This window comes from Euwallacea fornicatus, chromosome 29 (assembly GCF_040115645.1).
Source record: "Euwallacea fornicatus isolate EFF26 chromosome 29, ASM4011564v1, whole genome shotgun sequence".
Lineage (NCBI taxonomy): Eukaryota > Metazoa > Arthropoda > Insecta > Coleoptera > Curculionidae > Euwallacea > Euwallacea fornicatus.
In genome coordinates, this window is record NC_089569.1 from 1,077,745 (window position 1) to 1,095,394 (window position 17,650).

Below are 17,650 nucleotides of genomic sequence, written 5' to 3' on the forward strand. Positions count from 1 at the left end.
ATAATCTAATTACTTTATGGCTAATAAGCTCGGGCATAAGTAGGTAGCTACTTCTAACCAGAACTTTATAAACTGAGATCAATTCTAGGGTAAATCGTGTCTCCTTTATACTAGGCAAAATTGAATGAAGGGCAAAAAACTATATTAACTTGCGAAGGGTTAAAATAATGATGTGCGGGGTGGGTGCTTTAAATATAGACTTTCAATGCCTTTTGCTTATAATTGTTGTTGATAATTAATCTTCGTAAGTTAATTACATGAATTTCTTTGGAAGTCTTCAGTCCCAAGTGCTTGAGTGCATTCTCATTAAAAGGCTCGAAGAAAATGGTTTGGAGATTCGATTTCTGCACTAATACGCCAAGAATATTACTTTAGGTCATGAGTAACGGGAAATAATAATAATAGAGACAATGCGAGTTCGGGGATTTTCTGAGATGCGTGAAAAATTAAAATATCACCAAAGTCATAATTTCCATGGAAACGTAGACGGGGAGCAATTCAGTTCCCGAATTTCCAATTTCTTTTAAACAGTAACTTTATATTTCCGGTAAATTTATGAAGACCTCAGACCTCTTACGGCCCCATCGGTAACGCCGGCTTCGAGCCATTTTTCCATAGCAATAAAAAAATTGTCGGTAAAGTCGTTAAAATTCGATTTGTTTATGATTGTGCGAAGCCAATGCCTGATCAGTCGGTTTTCTTTGAAATTAATAGGGGGTACAATGATGTGGGGGCATGATATGTGTCATTGCAGGCACGCCAGCCCGGGCTAAAATAGCTAAGGAAACGTTGGACAATTTAGTGAATTCTTCGTTTCCCCGGGAGGGCCTATCTCCACAAACTACTCAAAATACTACAAAAAACACCTCTGTAAACACCTATGTATCTCCAAACGAAGAAATGGAAGGAAAACTCGAGTGAGACTAAATCGAAAACTAATTACGACAAATTTTCTAAAGGTTGATCAACAAAAGCATGAACAATGCGCGAGTGCCGCTTGTAGATTTTTTATATCATGAAGAACAAAGCCTTTTAATTAATCGCTAATGGAGCAAGCATACTGTCTAAATGTTCATTGCTCTTGCCAACAAAAATTAAAAGCTTTTCGTTTCACTCGTCTTAATTCTTAGATAACATACTGAAAAATATTAAGCAAGGAACTAACACCCATGTAGGGAACATCTTCATTTGGATTTAGAGGGTATCTAGATGATATCGACAAGAGCTGAAGTGTGAATGGACATATCTTCTAATCTATCTGTCTAATAAAATGTGATAATAGTACACAGCGAAAAGCTCTCAGAAATTTCATCGATAAATCGGTCAGTTTTGCAGATGAAATGTGTATCATAAAATTACCAGTTATGATAAATTTAAACTTGTACCTACTCTGACCGCTTCACTTGTGCTCACATTAAAATAAAATAAAAAAAAAATCTAATTATAATTATCGGTGAGGCTCAAACTCATACTAAGCAGCATTAAAAGATTTTACCGATTTACGTGTGCTCTATTAATGTGTGTGTGTGTCATGTCTACATAGAACGGGTTTGGAGGCTTGAAGACGACTGGAATAGAGCAGGACTCCATGCCAAAAAGAGACAACGGCGAATCAATTTACAGGAAATAGAGATGTTTCACTTTAAGGGGCCCTGAAAGGTTATTGTCGTTTGAATGGTTAAAGCTGCGCTACTGTAAAAGATCGTTCTAGTTGCGCCACTGACGTCAGTAGGAGACTTGCAGGCGCTACACAGTGACGGTGGTCTGGTCGTGATTAGATGATTTAGATATACAGGGTTTCTCGATCAAAGGGGCACGGCGTAGAATACGTAACAATTTACGAGTTGAGATTTTTCGCATGTGTACTATCAAATAATACAGGCTTACTACAAAAAGTAGAAACTCAGGGAACATATTACATGGAACGTTCAGCGTTTATGCAGAAACGGTTACAACGTAACAAAATTGCAAAATGAAAATTTGTGAGCAAATCTGCATTGCGGGAATTTCACTAATTGCAGCTGATTATTGCAGATGGGCAGAAAACGAAATTGAACAAAAGTAACGACGAAATGAAACAAATAATTGAATAAATTACGGTAAATAATTCGGAGAATTTTTTCAAAATCTCTCTTCTAGGGATCTAATATTGTCACAAGCCGGACCTATAAATAATCTAAAAGTAACGTTCTTGAACTCAATGGTTGGACTTTTCCCTATATTAAATTCCCATAATTTTCAAATTAAAAAAGTACAAAGGACTTGAATAGAAAAGGGGCTGGCAACGCTTGAAAATCTATAATAAGGGCGTTGGAATTGCTTTGGATTCGCGAAGAAATGGGGTCAAGGTGGGGTGATGAAAATCACGTCCAATACGACTATTGAAAACTTTTCGCCTATTGCTTACCAAAACATATACGAAAATTGTGTACTCGTATCGTCTGGTTTCGCTTCCAAATTTGTCCAAATGTCTTCCGAACTACAATGCAGCTTCAGCGCCCATGGACATAGCGAGGATAAGATTCGATTTGTTCTAAGTGCCGGGCCCTATAGTGCCTCAATATCTATTGCAGTCAATATAACACATATCCTCCATCATTGTATATATTACGAACTTATCTCCATCCAAGGTCAAAAGAGATTGATAGCGATACCACGGAAAATGGATAAGATTGGTGGCTGGTAGTGTTAAACAATGTATTAAAACAATTCTTAAACGTTCTGTCGTGGGCGGTAGCAATGAAATTTTTAAGCTTTTTTTTTTTTTTTATTTAAAGAAAAATACAGACCCGCGAGGAATTCATGCGCATCACCGCTTTTTTTCAAAGGTCGAAAATGTTCCATTTTTCCTTAGAGTCGTCACAAAAAATGAATGAAGTTCAGACCATCAGAGTCATATTAAAATCAATAAGACTGGACCAGACGCATTGGAGCCTCAGTACGGTCAAGCGGAAATGTTTAACTCTCAGCAGTGGTCAAATTTAAGACTTCACATGGCCTGGATTCCTATACTTTCATATTCAGTCCGTTAAACTCACAATTGTCTCCACATCCTCGGGCGCGTGTTAAAATGACAGTTTTGCATGTAAAAGCCTCAAATTTAATTTATTATCCTGGCGCAAGGACACCACTCGTATTCCCCGGGACAACACGGCGGACGTTTTTGTTTCGGTCGTGCGCTAACAAACAGCTAAAAGTGGATAAACTTATGGTCCATTTCAATTCGTGGAAACTATTGCCAAGTTGTACTTGATTTAGACATTCATCTCATACCGTCAAAATCTTACAGTCGAGTTACCCTAAATCCTTCACATGAAATACTTTTCTAATTGTGCGCATGTGCGAAGTACACTTTACGCTCCCTGGTATTGTTTACTTGGGGATGGTAGGTCCCCTTTTTGCAAAGTTACTTCGTACGTTGAAAGTTCCCTTATTTGCCGGTATATGATAACTCTACACCCAAGCTATTGTTAATACCTCCATCAAGAGTAATTTCGTTATCTTCGCCTCATCGACGTCAAAACGGTTAAAGATTTCTATGTATCGGGAGTTTCTTCGTTAAAAACCATTATAGAACCGCATCAATTATTATACGACCGTTATATGACTAGTCTGCACCAAGGAAGTGAAACGTTTGAATTGCTCCTACAACTTACCTTATTCTGATATTCCTCGTTTTTATAGGTAATTCTTAAAGATAAGTAAGCAGATACCTAATTAGGTACTTACCTGTGCAACTTTCTCTCCCATTTTTGGTGTGTGTATTCCACTCTGGAAATACTTGGCAGATCCGTTATCTTGTATGGAAAACTGAAAACAATAATTTGATTGCTTGTGACAAATTGTACATTATAATTTAGTGACAAATCGACGAGAGAGAAATCTCTTTTAATGTGAGAACAAGCTAAAATATAAAATAAAAATAATATAAGTGTTTTTGTATATTTAATGGGGTATTTCTTAGGAGATGTTAAAATGTACGTCAAATAAAATTATGTTATTATTTCCTCTTCTTAGTCGACTTATACTTACACACTTCGTAGAAGAATCAGTAGCTTTTATCTGGTTTAAGTTCACCATTAACTATCTACTGTTAGCATGCTAAATACTTTAAGAGTTCGACCTGTTCCCAGTTAAAAATTGTCCTTTAATTGTTTTTTTTTTCTTTTTTTTATTAATATTTGCGCATACACAATTTGCAGTGTAGCATAGGAAATTCAACGTATTTGATACCCTGAAAAGCTCATTAACAATGGATAAAATTTTGCACATACAAACGCCGATCAAAGGTATCCTTTGGTTTTTATTATGTTTATATATTTGGAATTTAGTTAACGTCCTTAAGCGCCGAAACCAAAAAACGTGACAGAGAAAGGGAAAAACCCATTAAAAACCATTTTATTTTGATAATTTTTTGCATGTTGACTTATCAAAAAAAAAGAAAAAAATGATCAAAATTTCAAGTTTATCTGTTAATTTTTTTTTAGTTCCTTAAAAAAATAAAATTTTGTTTAAACATTTTTGTTCACATTTGTGTCACAACTTTTGTGAAGTGTGTTGCAATCGGTCATAGTTTTTACTCATTATGCCTAGAGTGCGTAGAATTGAACAGATCCGTCAGCTTAGTGACTCTGAGAGGGGGCGGATTGTCGGGCTGCGCGAAGCAGGTCTGTCGGTCAGAGAAGTGTCTAGAAGAACTAACAGATCCTCAGGAACCATAGTGCGGTGTTGCCAGGCGTGGACTCAGGAAGGCCGTGGGCACAGAGCCCGAGGCACTGGACGACTCAGAGGAGGCACAGAGCCAGAGGCACTGGACGACTCAGAGGAGCCACAGAGCGCGAAGATCGTCGATTGCGACTTTTGGCTCTTAGAGACCGTTTTAGCAGCAGTCGAGCTATTGCGAATCAGTGGTTTGAAGAACATGGGACTAGGGTTGGTACGTGGTATCGCCGAAGATGAAGTTTTGGCCTTTTGTCCTATCGTCCGCGTTGGGTGCTGCCTTTCACTCGCAAACATCGATCTAACCGCTTACAATGGTGTAGAGAGACGGTTCGGTGGGACCAAGAATGGACTCAGGTGATCTTTAGTGATGAATCCCGCTTCTGGCTGGGGATGAACGACGGTCGGGCAAGGGCGAGAAGGCGACGGGGTGAAAGGCGAGATTCACAATTTGACAGAGAGCGTCATGTCCACCGTACTCTAGACGTTATGGTATGGGGTGCTATCGCAGGTCACCCCTAGTTTTCATTAGAGGCAACATGACTGCCCAACGCTATATGCGAGAAGTGTTGGAACCACATGCGATTCCATATTTTCGATCCCGAACGCTATTTTCCAGCAAGACAATGCTAGACCTCATGTTGCTGGGCAAACAGTAACGTTCACGGATCTACATCAAATCAACCGTTTACCCTGGCCACCTCGATCGCCGGATCTGTCTCCTATTGAACATGTCTGGGACACGACTGGCCGCAGACTGTTTAATTTACAGCACCCTCCACGGACTTTAGCAGCCCTTACTCATGGAGTTCAGATTGCCTGGAATGAGATACCTCAAGAAGACTTTGAAAATCTTATTAGATCCGAGCGCAGGCGTGTCAATGAGTGTATAAGGAACCGTGGATGCTCAACGCACTATTGAAAAAAAAAATGAAGTTCTTCCTCTGATCTTGCTGAAAATGTAATCATTGAATAAGTATGTGGTAATGAACACGTACAAAAAAAAAATGATCAAAATAAAATTATCTTTAGTGGTTGTTTACCTTTCTTTGTCACGCAGTATATATGGAGTACGATTTTGTATTTTTTAAAGCAAATCTAAAAAGATCTATATCCAAATGTTATACTATTCTGTGCGTTTCCTAGCATTATGATGTAGAATCCTTATTATATAGACCTGCACGTAAATATAATTCTGGTTATGCGATCAACGCCCCTGAACGGTGAATAGCTAAAGCTGGAGGACAATTTTGAATCAATATATTCAGGAAAAGTTAGATATTGCGGAGCTTAATATGGGAATGTCGGTCTCATTAATAGTAGTGCGGATGTTTAATTTTATACTACAACACCGCGTAGTTGCCGGCAATAAACTACCGTAGAAATACACTTCCAAGTATAAAATTAGGGTCAGCTCGTAATTGGCATTTTGTGTAATAACTTGCAGTTTATTCATATTTTTTCCACCTGTAATTACTACCCGACTTCCCCAAAAAATTAACCCACCACCAAATAACGAACAAAGCACGAAATAGTTTTTTTTCAAATCTGCTTCTCCAATTTGAGCGATTTTTTGATGATAGATGGTTCCTTCCAGAACTTTGCTATATTGACTGTATTCACTTAGAGACCTCCTTCTTAAAAACACCAGGTACAACAATTACATCGTATTTTTTTCATAAAATTTATAACACTCTATAAAGTCCAACAGTTACATCATCAAGTTAGAATTAAAATTAAGCTTTAGCCCTAACTTTTTTTTAACATATTCTCTTTTTACCTACTTCATCATCTTTCCCATTATACGAGAAACACCATTTTATAGCATAATATGTTTTTATCGATTTTAATTAGCATTATAAGCATCAAAGTTAGTAACAAGCCATCGAACAAGAAAAGAGTGACAGGGATTATTAAAGACAGATCCAGTGTTCGTCACGTTCTTCTGCAAGTTCTCTTATTGATCGATATGCAACGTGGAACACGAAAATATATAGGGCAACAATTTTTGCTGGCGCAAAATAATGCGGTAAGTCGGTCTTACTAACGTGACGTGGCCAGTGCACAGTCCAGATTTAAATCCCATTGAGAATCTTTGGGACACTCTTGGGAGGAGATTAGAAGAGAAACGTAACTTAAACACTTTTTTTAAGGACGGACGGCAGGGGCTAGTTCAAATATGGAAAAAACTGAACCAAAATGACCTAAGATCTCTCATTTTAAATAGGGGCCGTCGTCAGGGAGAGATTATTCGTGCCAGAGGCGCAAATACTCGCTACCAACGCTTTCGTTTAATTTGTTTCTGTGCAGTTTTTTTTCATTTTTTCTTATTATTTTTGGACATTAGTTTTGTACAAAACCCAGTTATACCAAAAAAATGGTAATTTTCATGTAATAACATAATAATAATAATAATAACAGAGCAAATTAAGAAAGAAAGTGTTGCAAAAAGATGAGACTAAAGTGTGATTTGAATCGTTTCTTAATAATGTAACTGCTAGACTCTATAGGATATTACTAATTTTACGGGAAAAAAACATGCTATAATCGCTACTCCCGGTATTTATTAAAAAAGGAGGTTTCTATGTGAATGCAGTTAATGCACTAACGTACTGGAAGACAAACTGCCATTAGAAAAATTGTCCAGATTGGACAAATAATAAAAAAAAAATTATTTATAACTTTTGGTTACTTCATGATGGTGCGTTAATTTTTTGGGAAAGCGTATGTGTGGCGATTTTGTCGTTATTTTTCGAATGAAAAAAAATTTCTCTTCTCGCCACAAAATGCATTAAAAATAATAAAATTAAGGAACATGCATTTATCCCGGACATTAAAGTTTTTACGGACGTCAGTATGTCGTATCTCCCCCTCTAGCAGCGATAACAGTTTAAGACGTGTCTTCACATCCTGTAAAAGGTTATTCCATTTCTCACGAAGCGCTCTAGAACTCCTGGGAACTGGCACATGCCTTACAAGCGTCTCTCCGTTCCATCCCAAATATGCTCAATCGGATCCAAATCCGGTCTTCGAGGAGGCCAGACAAATCGCGTGATTTGACTCTCGTCAAGAAAAGTGGTAACCGTGCAACCACCGTGCATTATCAGGCATAATGGTTGCGTTCTCTCTAAGAATAACCATGAATTTGCCTTTTACAACGTCTGTTAGGTACTAGTACGCAGTTAGAATCCCGTTTTGGATGACGTCAAAAGAAATTCCTTCCCATGTCACAATTGGGTCTCCACCAAATGGAAGCCGTTCAGCTGTATGCACTTGAGCATATCTCTCGAGCGGTCATGGCCAGACTCTCACACGTCCGTCCCTAAGTCAAACTTGAGATTTATCAGAATGAAATAGGCGATTCCAATCCTTTACTGTCCCAGCCAAGTGTTTTCTGCCCTCGCAATACGATGTTCACGAGAAAGCGAAAGCCCTTTAGCTCTAGTTCGAGAGAATAATCCAGCGGCATGAAGTCGCCTCTTGAGGCCTCACTCGCTTTCGTCTACATTTTAAACTTCTTGCAGATGAGTTCAAAGGAAATTCGCCACAGTTGTTCGGTTCCACAAAGCAATAAAAATGAACAAAAGCTGTCATCTCCAACTGATATAGGCCTTCCTCCTCCTGATCCGGGTCTCCGACGCATCAGCTCAGTCTCTTCATACTGCGCAAGCACTCGTCGCACGCTAGATAGGCTTGTTCCATTGTTCCATAGAGTTTCGAGCGGCTGTTCCAACTCCTCGTGGAGCAAGCAAAAAAGAGTTTCGACCTCTCTGGGACCATCTTCTATAGCTGCCACATTTCGGGCCGCAACGATGGTATTTAAGGGTGTTTTAACGAAGTGTCGAAGATAATGAAACGATTCGTGTAATTTGCTATACCCAGACGAAGATTCAAAACGAAAAAATGCTTATAAAGCATTTCAGGAATTTTGATAATAATTCGCATTTTTCTTGTCGAGCGTTTATCGAAATATCTGATCGTTGTTTGATATCGGGTTAGATTTCCAAGGAAAGCTTCCCTAAGCTCGAGAATTATCTCCTTGAATTTGTTTGCAGGGGCTTTAAGGAATTTTTCGAGCGACCCTAATTTTATGCTCGAAAGAGCATTACAATAAAATTTTCTTATAAACTAATTAATGTTTTAATGCAATAAAATTATTTAACGAGAAGAATATCTACTTAGTTGTCGTATGTGGCACTAAAATAACTTTTACAAATTTTAATACGAGAAATTTTAGATTTTCTTATATGCTACCATCGTAAGTCCTGTCTTTGCTTGGCAATTCTTTAAGATAAACAAATTCTCGCCTGTGTTCTGCTAAATCCTATGAAGGCTACCGCCATGGTCCATGGTCCATGGCCGTTGCAGAGTACTGCAGCGACCATGGACCCGATTTGTACTTAAGAGATTTTATGGAGTAGAGGATTTATTTGCTCTTTATACTCCTCTTATAGTGAATTAGCTAATGAACGAACATGGTCAAAACTCACTCTCGTTTGGCTATAAATTCCTCTTATAGGGCTTTGCCGTTGTCTTTAATACGCCTCCATTCCAAAGCAAGTGTCCAGTTTTTTAGTGCATTGTCAAAATAATGAAATCGCATGTGCCAATAGTTATTTAGTTAATTTCAGCATCAATCCAGCAAGATAGTGCTGGACTACAGTGCAAAGTTGATGACGAAGAAGTTGTTCGCGCCCATATTGAAAATGGGCGGAAGGTACGAATTGGTTGTCCACCACCAAACTCTCAATTTGGGTTTTTTAACACCATTCAATAGTCGCAACACAAAGGGTCCCCACCCAGGATTGATGGACTCATTGCGGCCGTGTATAAAGCATGGGACGAAATGACCGCGGTAAAAGTCGACCATGTTTTTGTTGTATTGAAAAAGTGTATGGAATTGATAATAAGTGTTGATTTTCAAAAGATTTCTAATTCACGTTACATTTTAGTTGTGAAAGTACGCGTTACATGTCCCTTAGCAATATCTTTCTTGAAACTGGACACTTATTCCGGAACAAATAAAATCTATAAATCGGACACTTATTTCGGAACAGAGGCAACATTAGACAACTAAAATAAGATGAAGTAAGAATTATTGATTCAACCCAATAAGTATTACCATCTCCCATCCGCATTGCCATTACCGTGATGAACCCCAGCTAACCCGCACCTTACCGGTCTTTTCTTATCTTAACATTTCTACTTCTCCCTCTCCTAACCAATTACCTTCTTGTTCTCTCATTCCTATCTTGAGGTATTCAAAGTGTTCCAGGAAGATAGGGCCATAGGTTTAAGGTGGTTAAATCGTCTACGATGTAGTTAAATGCGGCCAGAGTGAGGAATCTAGTTTGACTCTTCTTCGATGTAAGGCCGTTTTAGTAAATTTCGTCAAAAATCGTACTTTTCTTTAATCTAAACCTGCTATTTTCACTTCCTACTACTCAAAACGCAAAGACGACTACATTTCTAAAATCCTCATTAAATGTCCTATAAGACGGGATAGCTTTCGTTGGTAAATGCGCCTTTTCCGGCCCAATATGGCCGCTTAAAGAGTAGGAGACATCTGAAACTGCATATTTGGTGGTATTACTCGATGGTAACTCGAGCGATGCATTTTCCAGGTACGTCTTAGTAAATTTCCCCAAAATTGTCCTATTTAATCTATTTCTAAACGGTATGCCCATTTTCGAGATTCGAAAATCTTTTGATCGAATATACCGCGACAAACCGTTAAAAGCAACAAATACAAAAATCAAAAATGAATATACCGCTTAAAAATGTCTTAAATAAAAAAATATGATGAAATCCTCAAAGAGGTAGTTGGGAAATTAATTGAGTTAGTGACGATTGAGTAGGATCAAAAAATAGAAATTTCAATTTTTCCTATTCTTTAGATGGCTACGTTAGGTTCGAAAAGGCACATCTACCAACAGAAACTATCCCATCTTCAAGGAAATTTAACGTGTATTTTAAAATCGAAGTCACTTTCGTGTTCTGAGTGGTAGAAAATGAAGAAATAATAAGTTTAGGTAAGAACTTGGAGTTTTCGACGATATTCACCAAAATCCCTAGATTTGGAGGGAGAGTCTATCCGGGTCTTTCATTCTGGATGCATTTAACTACAGCCCCGTTGGTCTGGTCCATCCACCCTCAACCTATGGCTCGTTCTTCCTGAAACACCCCGTATATTATCAAAATTCGTGGTGGTCAAATTTACTAAGGATTTTTTTCTCCTCGTAGAAGGGCAATTCACGCACGTGGCGAAGAATGCGAAAATAAGGAGAATCAACTTATTGTTGTTTCACCAGGATTTTCCAAATCGTTTACCGAAACGAGTTAGTTCACCAAATTGCTTTTAAAATCGTTACATTGACCACAGGCCACGCATTCAATGCACCAAAAGGTAATTAATTTCCCTTGGGAAAAAATAAGCTAATTTCTTTATCCGCAGTATGAAACCCGAATTACTAAGCTAAAATACTTACTTGAGGACAAACTTTTTGCCTCAGGGAATCGTTGGCATTGGACAAACTTGGACTTTTTCTTTCGTTGGATTGCTGCGCTGTCCGGTACCTTTGGAGATCGCTCTCAGATGATACGTTGGGAAATTGTTTGCTAAGAATGGGTTTGCTTGCTGGAAAGGAAATGATCTTGATATCGGAAATAGTTGCACCTCCGCTAAGAAAAATAGTGGCAAGAATCCGCGATAATGTTACAAGTTTTAGGCTTTGAAGGACAATTTACTAGTGTCCAGTGAAATATTACTAAAATCAAATTTCTAGATGAAAGTTGAAGCAAAGGGCCAAGTCGAAAACCTCCTTTTTCAATTTCTTCGCAACATTTTGTATTCGATGCGCCTCGAATCCGAACGAAATTGGTATAGGGATTTTTTAAGTGCTTTAACTAATAATAAACAAACCCCATGATCCGCGTTGAATAGGCGTAAAAAATATACAGGGCGTTGTATTTTAACAACTCAAGGGCTGTAAATACCAAAAATTCGAATTGGTCAACTTCATCTAAAACCTCTTATTAGACTCCGATACCTCAAAGAAGAGTGGAGATGGGTATAGGGGTGTCTTAACTAAAAATCATCATCATAGGTTAGGTTGGTAAACTACATGTAAAATTGCACGAACTCGTATTGCTAGGAGGTTTGCTAGCACGCGGGCGATAAACTTGCCTTTTTCGTACCTTCGGAAATAATTAAACTTTAATAATACTTATATTCTATTTCCCTCTTGCTTCTGCATCTCAAACTCACATAAGGTTTGTGCAGGATACCCCGTTCTAAAACAGTGGCGTCTGGCAATAGCATCCAAGCTAGTAGCATGCGTCACTTTGTGACTTGGAACTGCGTTTTGATTTGAATGGTGTAAATGCCTGTTGGGAACAAACACACATTAACATTTTTTCACGTGGGTTAACAAGAAAATCCCCACCTATTATTATTGCTAGATCCATTATTTCCATTATTGCCATTATTTCTTCCGTTGACTCCTCCTCTCTCCTGGCTTTCCCCCCTCTCGAAACTGGCCTGATGACTCGCAGGAGCACTGTGACTGATGGTAAGCGCGGTATAATCAGGAATCCGATGCAACGTGCCCCCTTGTGACGTCAATGGGGGATTCAGATGTGGAATTTGGGGAGCTTCTGAGCGGGATACCCACGTTTGCTCTGAGAGGATTGGCGTTGGTGAATTCGAGGTAAGAGGGCTGAAAAAGAACACTTTAGGACAGGTTTTTCCAAGTTTTTGCGTCTATTTAGAGATCATCCGTGAGTAAGTGGTAAGGAAGAAACGGAAAATGTGCTTGCGTTTTTATTCGATATGGCGAAAGCATTTCAGCTATTTTTCGCAAAAAATAAATTATTCTGACTGTGAGGGTTTAACTGTAAGTCTACGAGTTCGGATTGTGGTTGCGAGCGTGAGTTTGAATTTGAACGTGAGTATGAGTATAAACCGTGAGTTGCCGAGTCCCGCCGAACTTTCCCCAAGAACCGGTTCGGTTCTTGTGCTTTATGACCTAAATTATGATATGGCTCCTTCTGCAGAGTCTTAATTTCTATCTATCTCTAATGAATCAAGCTAACCGCCTTTGACTGCACCTCCCATATTCCCCTTCGGCGACGAATTCGCAACAAGCATTGATTCCATGCCCTTAGGGAATATTCAATATTGTGGAGCGTTAACACAATTTCCCAAAATGCATCTAATGAACAAATTACTCCATCGGGAATTCCTTTGGCAAATTGGGACATGTTTTAACTCCGACGGGACAGAGAACTCAAAATTCTACCAATTGTTCTTTGTTTCGCATGCAGCTGACATTTGCAAATTTAATTGAAACCAATTAACACTGACCATTGCTCCAATGTGTCCTCCTCCTCTTCGGCGGCGGTGACGTCACTCGGAGGGGTGAGATATCCTCCCAGTCGTAGAGCACGACCTCTTCCGAGGCGCAGACTCTGTCGAAACGAAGCCCGGGCTCTGTCGACTTCAAAAGTGTTAGTTAGAATTATTGTAATTGTCGCTAAGTAAGGTATGCCGTTTAGATAAAAGTGTAAAGGAATGCTTAATGGTTTAAAAAAGCATTTCAATGGACAAGACTACACGGACAACTTGAGACTTTGTCACCTATTTTAGTTGCTTAGACCTGACGCCAGTGACTTCAAAGTTATTTTCACTTAATTTTCCATAATAGCTTAGCAGCTGATAAATATTATTCACTTACGGTACAGGGCATCCCTGAAATAACTGGACGATGCTGGAGCAAAAATTCCTTACCGCAAACTCAGGCGTTTCAGACAAAGTTAGGCATATCCAATGTCACCTCGTTTGCCGCTACAGGGCGTCACAGTTCTCAAAATAATATATGATTTTTTCGAAATAATTGCCAAACGCATTTATCGATATTTTCGAATTTTGGAACTAAGAGGGACCACATCAAACTCTCATGTTTCGACACGAGCGGAATATTCTTTTAATGCGTGGAAATGTTGAAAATGATGCGCGGCAGCATAAATAGAGGTTTGTACTTTTGTTACACCTTGTATATGACCTCAAACTCGTCTCTGGCACTAGCTGACTTTATTTTGAATAATTTTTGTCTCTTGTAAAATTTTCATCAGATACACGGTTTGCCTACAAAAAAATTATTTACGATACCTTACAATTCGCCATTGGTGTGAAAGCAATGTGGAAAAAAGCTCGATGCGATGCCCAAAGTACGGATTGATTTTTTTTTTTATGAATTTATTCACGTATTCAGGGAGTGGGGCAAGCTTTTGAACAGTTGTCATAAGGGTTAAACTAACTGGGCAGTTATTTAGAATTAAAACTTTTTCAATGTTTCCGTCCCAACTTAGCAACAACGGTGAAGTGCGAGGTATTGTAAATATTTTCTTTGCCGAGAAACTGTATGCCTGGAGAAAATTTCACAAGAGACAGAGAAGTTTCGAATAAAGTTAGCTAGTGGCAGAGAAGAAACTCCTACAGAGTATCACAAAAGTACAAACTTTTATTTACGAATGAAGAGCAATTTTTAATATTCCCACGCATTACACAAAGCTCCCGCTTATGGCATAATTTATATAGTAAGTCTTACTTCAAAATTATTGATAAAAATTTTAAGCAATTATTTCGAATAAGCCATATTAATTTAAGAACTTTGGAGCTCTGCAAGGGCGAAACGGAGCAACGTTGGATATAGGTAAGTTTGCCTAAAACCCTTCATTTCCAGTTAAAGAATTTTTAGTCAAGTTTATGCAGTCGTTTCAGGGACACCCTATATATAAAGTAATGGCAACTGTCGTGGTTTCGCAGATCAATCGCAAAAAGTAATCTTATCACTATTTGCTTAGGCTGATAATGCAGTCACAAACTGATCAATGAAATGTTTAAAACTGGTTCAGGTTATTTCAGGTTAGTTTCCAGTTGTGGCGCTAATTTATGATTCAAAATAGCAGCCGTTAACTACTCGATATATTGAGTAACTCTAATTAGTACTAACTTGAGCTAACTCGAACGTTCGGGATCACAACGGATTCTCTTAAATTCAATCAGAGACATATCTCGCAGTACGGAAGACTGAAGTGCATAAGGATTTTGTGCTATAAGAAAATGACAAACTGATTGGAAATGAGTCTGAAACTCTGCAAATTTGTAGATAGATAGAGAAGCAAAGAAAGACGCGAAATATTTGAAAACTTGGAGGAGGAGATGCGGGATTCTTGAGTTAAAACCTGAAAGCTCCTGGAGGATCTCGATGACCCCCAGAACCTTGTAATTTCTTTATATACTCACATGTTAGGATTTATTAAATGAGAATAAAAAATATTTAAATCATCACTCTTAGAAAATCTTGAAATGTAAACTTTCCATTGGCGAACAACACAATAAATCTTGTAGAAGTATCTGGAAAGGGCGTTTGCAGGATATTTCCTGGAAGGAACATAGAATTTGCGAGTACATGCATAGAAGATTTGAATTTGAAGACTTCCTGTTATTTTTGAACTTTTGACATTTGACGAATTCCTTTGCGTCTCTAAGAACTTCCAGAAAAACCAGGGTTTTTCGAGAATTCGTCGAGATTTCGGGAAATCGCATGAGTTTTCCAACAGCTAACGTGCGGTTCATTGCGTACAGACACATCCAAGATGTGGGAGGCCTCACTCCTCCTGAGGTTTGCACGAATTGTGATTTTCAACACTTTCCAGAAACTCTACGATTGTTCAAGAATTAATTGGAACGCGGAGAAGTTGCTCGAAGTTCAATAGTCCTTTAAGTCGGGACCATCGCTGAAATGTAACTTAACAATTTATGTTGGATTCTTTGACTGTGAAAGTCCATCCGGACATCTTGTTCCGAAATCGTCCCGAACGTTCAACGAACTCCTTCAGGCTTCTGAAAGCTCATACGACTTTTTGTTTTTTCAATAATTAATCAACGTTACTTCGAAGTAGCAGAAACCTTGAAAATTTGGGAAAGTTGAAGCGTCTTTGATTTACTTTGAAGTCGAATTAACCTAAACTGACTTGGTGTTGCGGTCTGTGACAAAATAGAATCACGAGTTTTAGACTCACTAATTTAGGAGACTGGAGGAAGTACGTTCACTATTGATAGAGTGATAACACCGTGTTTCGTTTGTTTACAATATTAATGTATATTGGGGATGTTTTTACGCACTAATGTGGAGTAGAAAGGTAGTAAATACATCTACATTAACAAACCGTCTGTGAAGAAACTGCACAGTTCTTGCAACAAAACACAATTAAACATTCCTTAACTTTTAAAAGTCACGCAATACAGTCCTGTGTTGGTGAGGCCGCAAATTGAATCTGTGCCTTCCAGCCCTGTCAATTAATTTTACTTAAAGATGGAAATGGGCACTTTCCCATGCTTGAAGGACGGAATTATTTTAAGTTAGTTAGCGATGTATATTGTTACTTTGACGATTAAAAAAGTCATTAAAAACTAAAAAAAGAAAAGTGAGAAAATTCAACAAAAACAAATTTGACAAGTTACGACGATGCACAGCGGTGAAGACCCGTGACAGGTCACAGACTCACACCTCTGATGTGTAACTACATACAACTTACATTTGCTCAGTCTATTTTTCCTCACTGGACTACTCTCAAGTGACGGCGCAGGCGCCGTCGTAAGGTCCTCAAAATTTATAATGATTAACGATATGTCATCCACCTCGCTTCGAATCGGGGCTATAACTTCCGAACATAGGAACTTTGAACCTGAAATTAAATTCCACCATTAGATTATTAGGTTATCGTAATTTACTGTTGAGCCTATACAGGATGTTGGAGATTTACTAGAACGAATTTCGTTTGGTTAATAGTATCAAGGGCCATTTGCGTGGACTTCAACGAATTCGCAGCCGAGCTCAAATTGACACCCTTGCATGCAGACGCGTCAATGTAAATCCCGCTCAAACTTAAGCTCGGCTTACGGGCTTGCGATGAATGTAAAGGGGACCGCTCGACGTCAATTGATACCGGATGGTTTATGACCGGGGGAAGACGTTTCGGACAACGATTACGTAGCCCATGTCCAACCAAAGCGAATCGTATAAATACGGTTCGATTCGGGCGGCCAAACAGATAGTTCGTTTTCATTTAAAAATATTTTTCCGAGAGGTTTCAACGAAATTCCGAGGGAAACTGTAAAAAAAATTTTGTACGGAGCGACAGAAATGACCAAACAACTTTTCAGTTCTATTTCGATGTGCCGGGAAAAAAGCAATTTCCACACGTGTTGTAATGTGTAATAGCAATTTTATTATGAGGCAATAAAATCCTCAAATAAAATAAACAATGCATCAACCACTCGGCGCTTACAATATTAAACAAACAAATTTTATTGACTTACGGCTGCAAGAGAAAATATTGTCAGCTCCCACTGCGGATTTCATATTTTGTATAAACGTATAAATATTGTCAAGGGTGTGTATTTGAGTATAAGCCTGTTCATAATCGAATTTTGCAAATTGTTTATTTAGTTTTCACGGATATGCTAATGCAATTTGGAGCGTTATTATTGTTTTAAATACTTTTTTAGGTCACATTTGACGGAAATGCCATGATTCAATTAGAAGACGTCGGTGCACTAGGACATTCCAGGTCGACTCGTAATTCACGTAGATTTTGAGCTAAAACTCGATATTACCTAATGAGAAGTCACGAATTAAATGATAAAACAAATGGAACATAAGCGTACTAAAAATTACATTGGGGCCGTTGGAGCGGTCGTGGGAGGTTCGTGAGAAGAACGAGGATCCTCTCGAAGTTTCCCGACCCGACCCGCAGATGGCGGTTTGTTCGTTAGATGTTTGCCTGAATTACAAAGACCTAACCTCAACAAGTCTACGCCTCCATTTTGACAGTGCTACGCGGGTTTCTGCTTGTTCTGGAGCCG

The 17,650-nt window shown here is 38.6% G+C and overlaps 1 protein-coding gene across 12 annotated transcripts in view; it reads right to left on the minus strand.

The window, feature by feature from the left end:
• The window catches only part of sei (seizure), an 83,224-nt gene that overhangs the window by 41,142 nt on the left and 24,432 nt on the right, over positions 1-17,650 (minus strand). For 11 of the 12 annotated variants that reach the window (XM_066297861.1, XM_066297860.1, XM_066297863.1 and 8 more), the window contains 6 exons: positions 16,321-16,470; positions 13,085-13,217; positions 12,165-12,437; positions 11,987-12,105; positions 11,208-11,356; positions 3,730-3,810 (listed from right to left, as the gene is read on the minus strand). In XM_066297861.1, coding sequence (XP_066153958.1) covers positions 3,730-3,810; positions 11,208-11,356; positions 11,987-12,105; positions 12,165-12,437; positions 13,085-13,217; positions 16,321-16,470 — 905 coding nt within the window. The remainder of the gene's footprint in view (positions 1-3,729; positions 3,811-11,207; positions 11,357-11,986; positions 12,106-12,164; positions 12,438-13,084; positions 13,218-16,320; positions 16,471-17,650) is intronic. The other variant, XM_066297858.1, reaches the window with a different exon arrangement.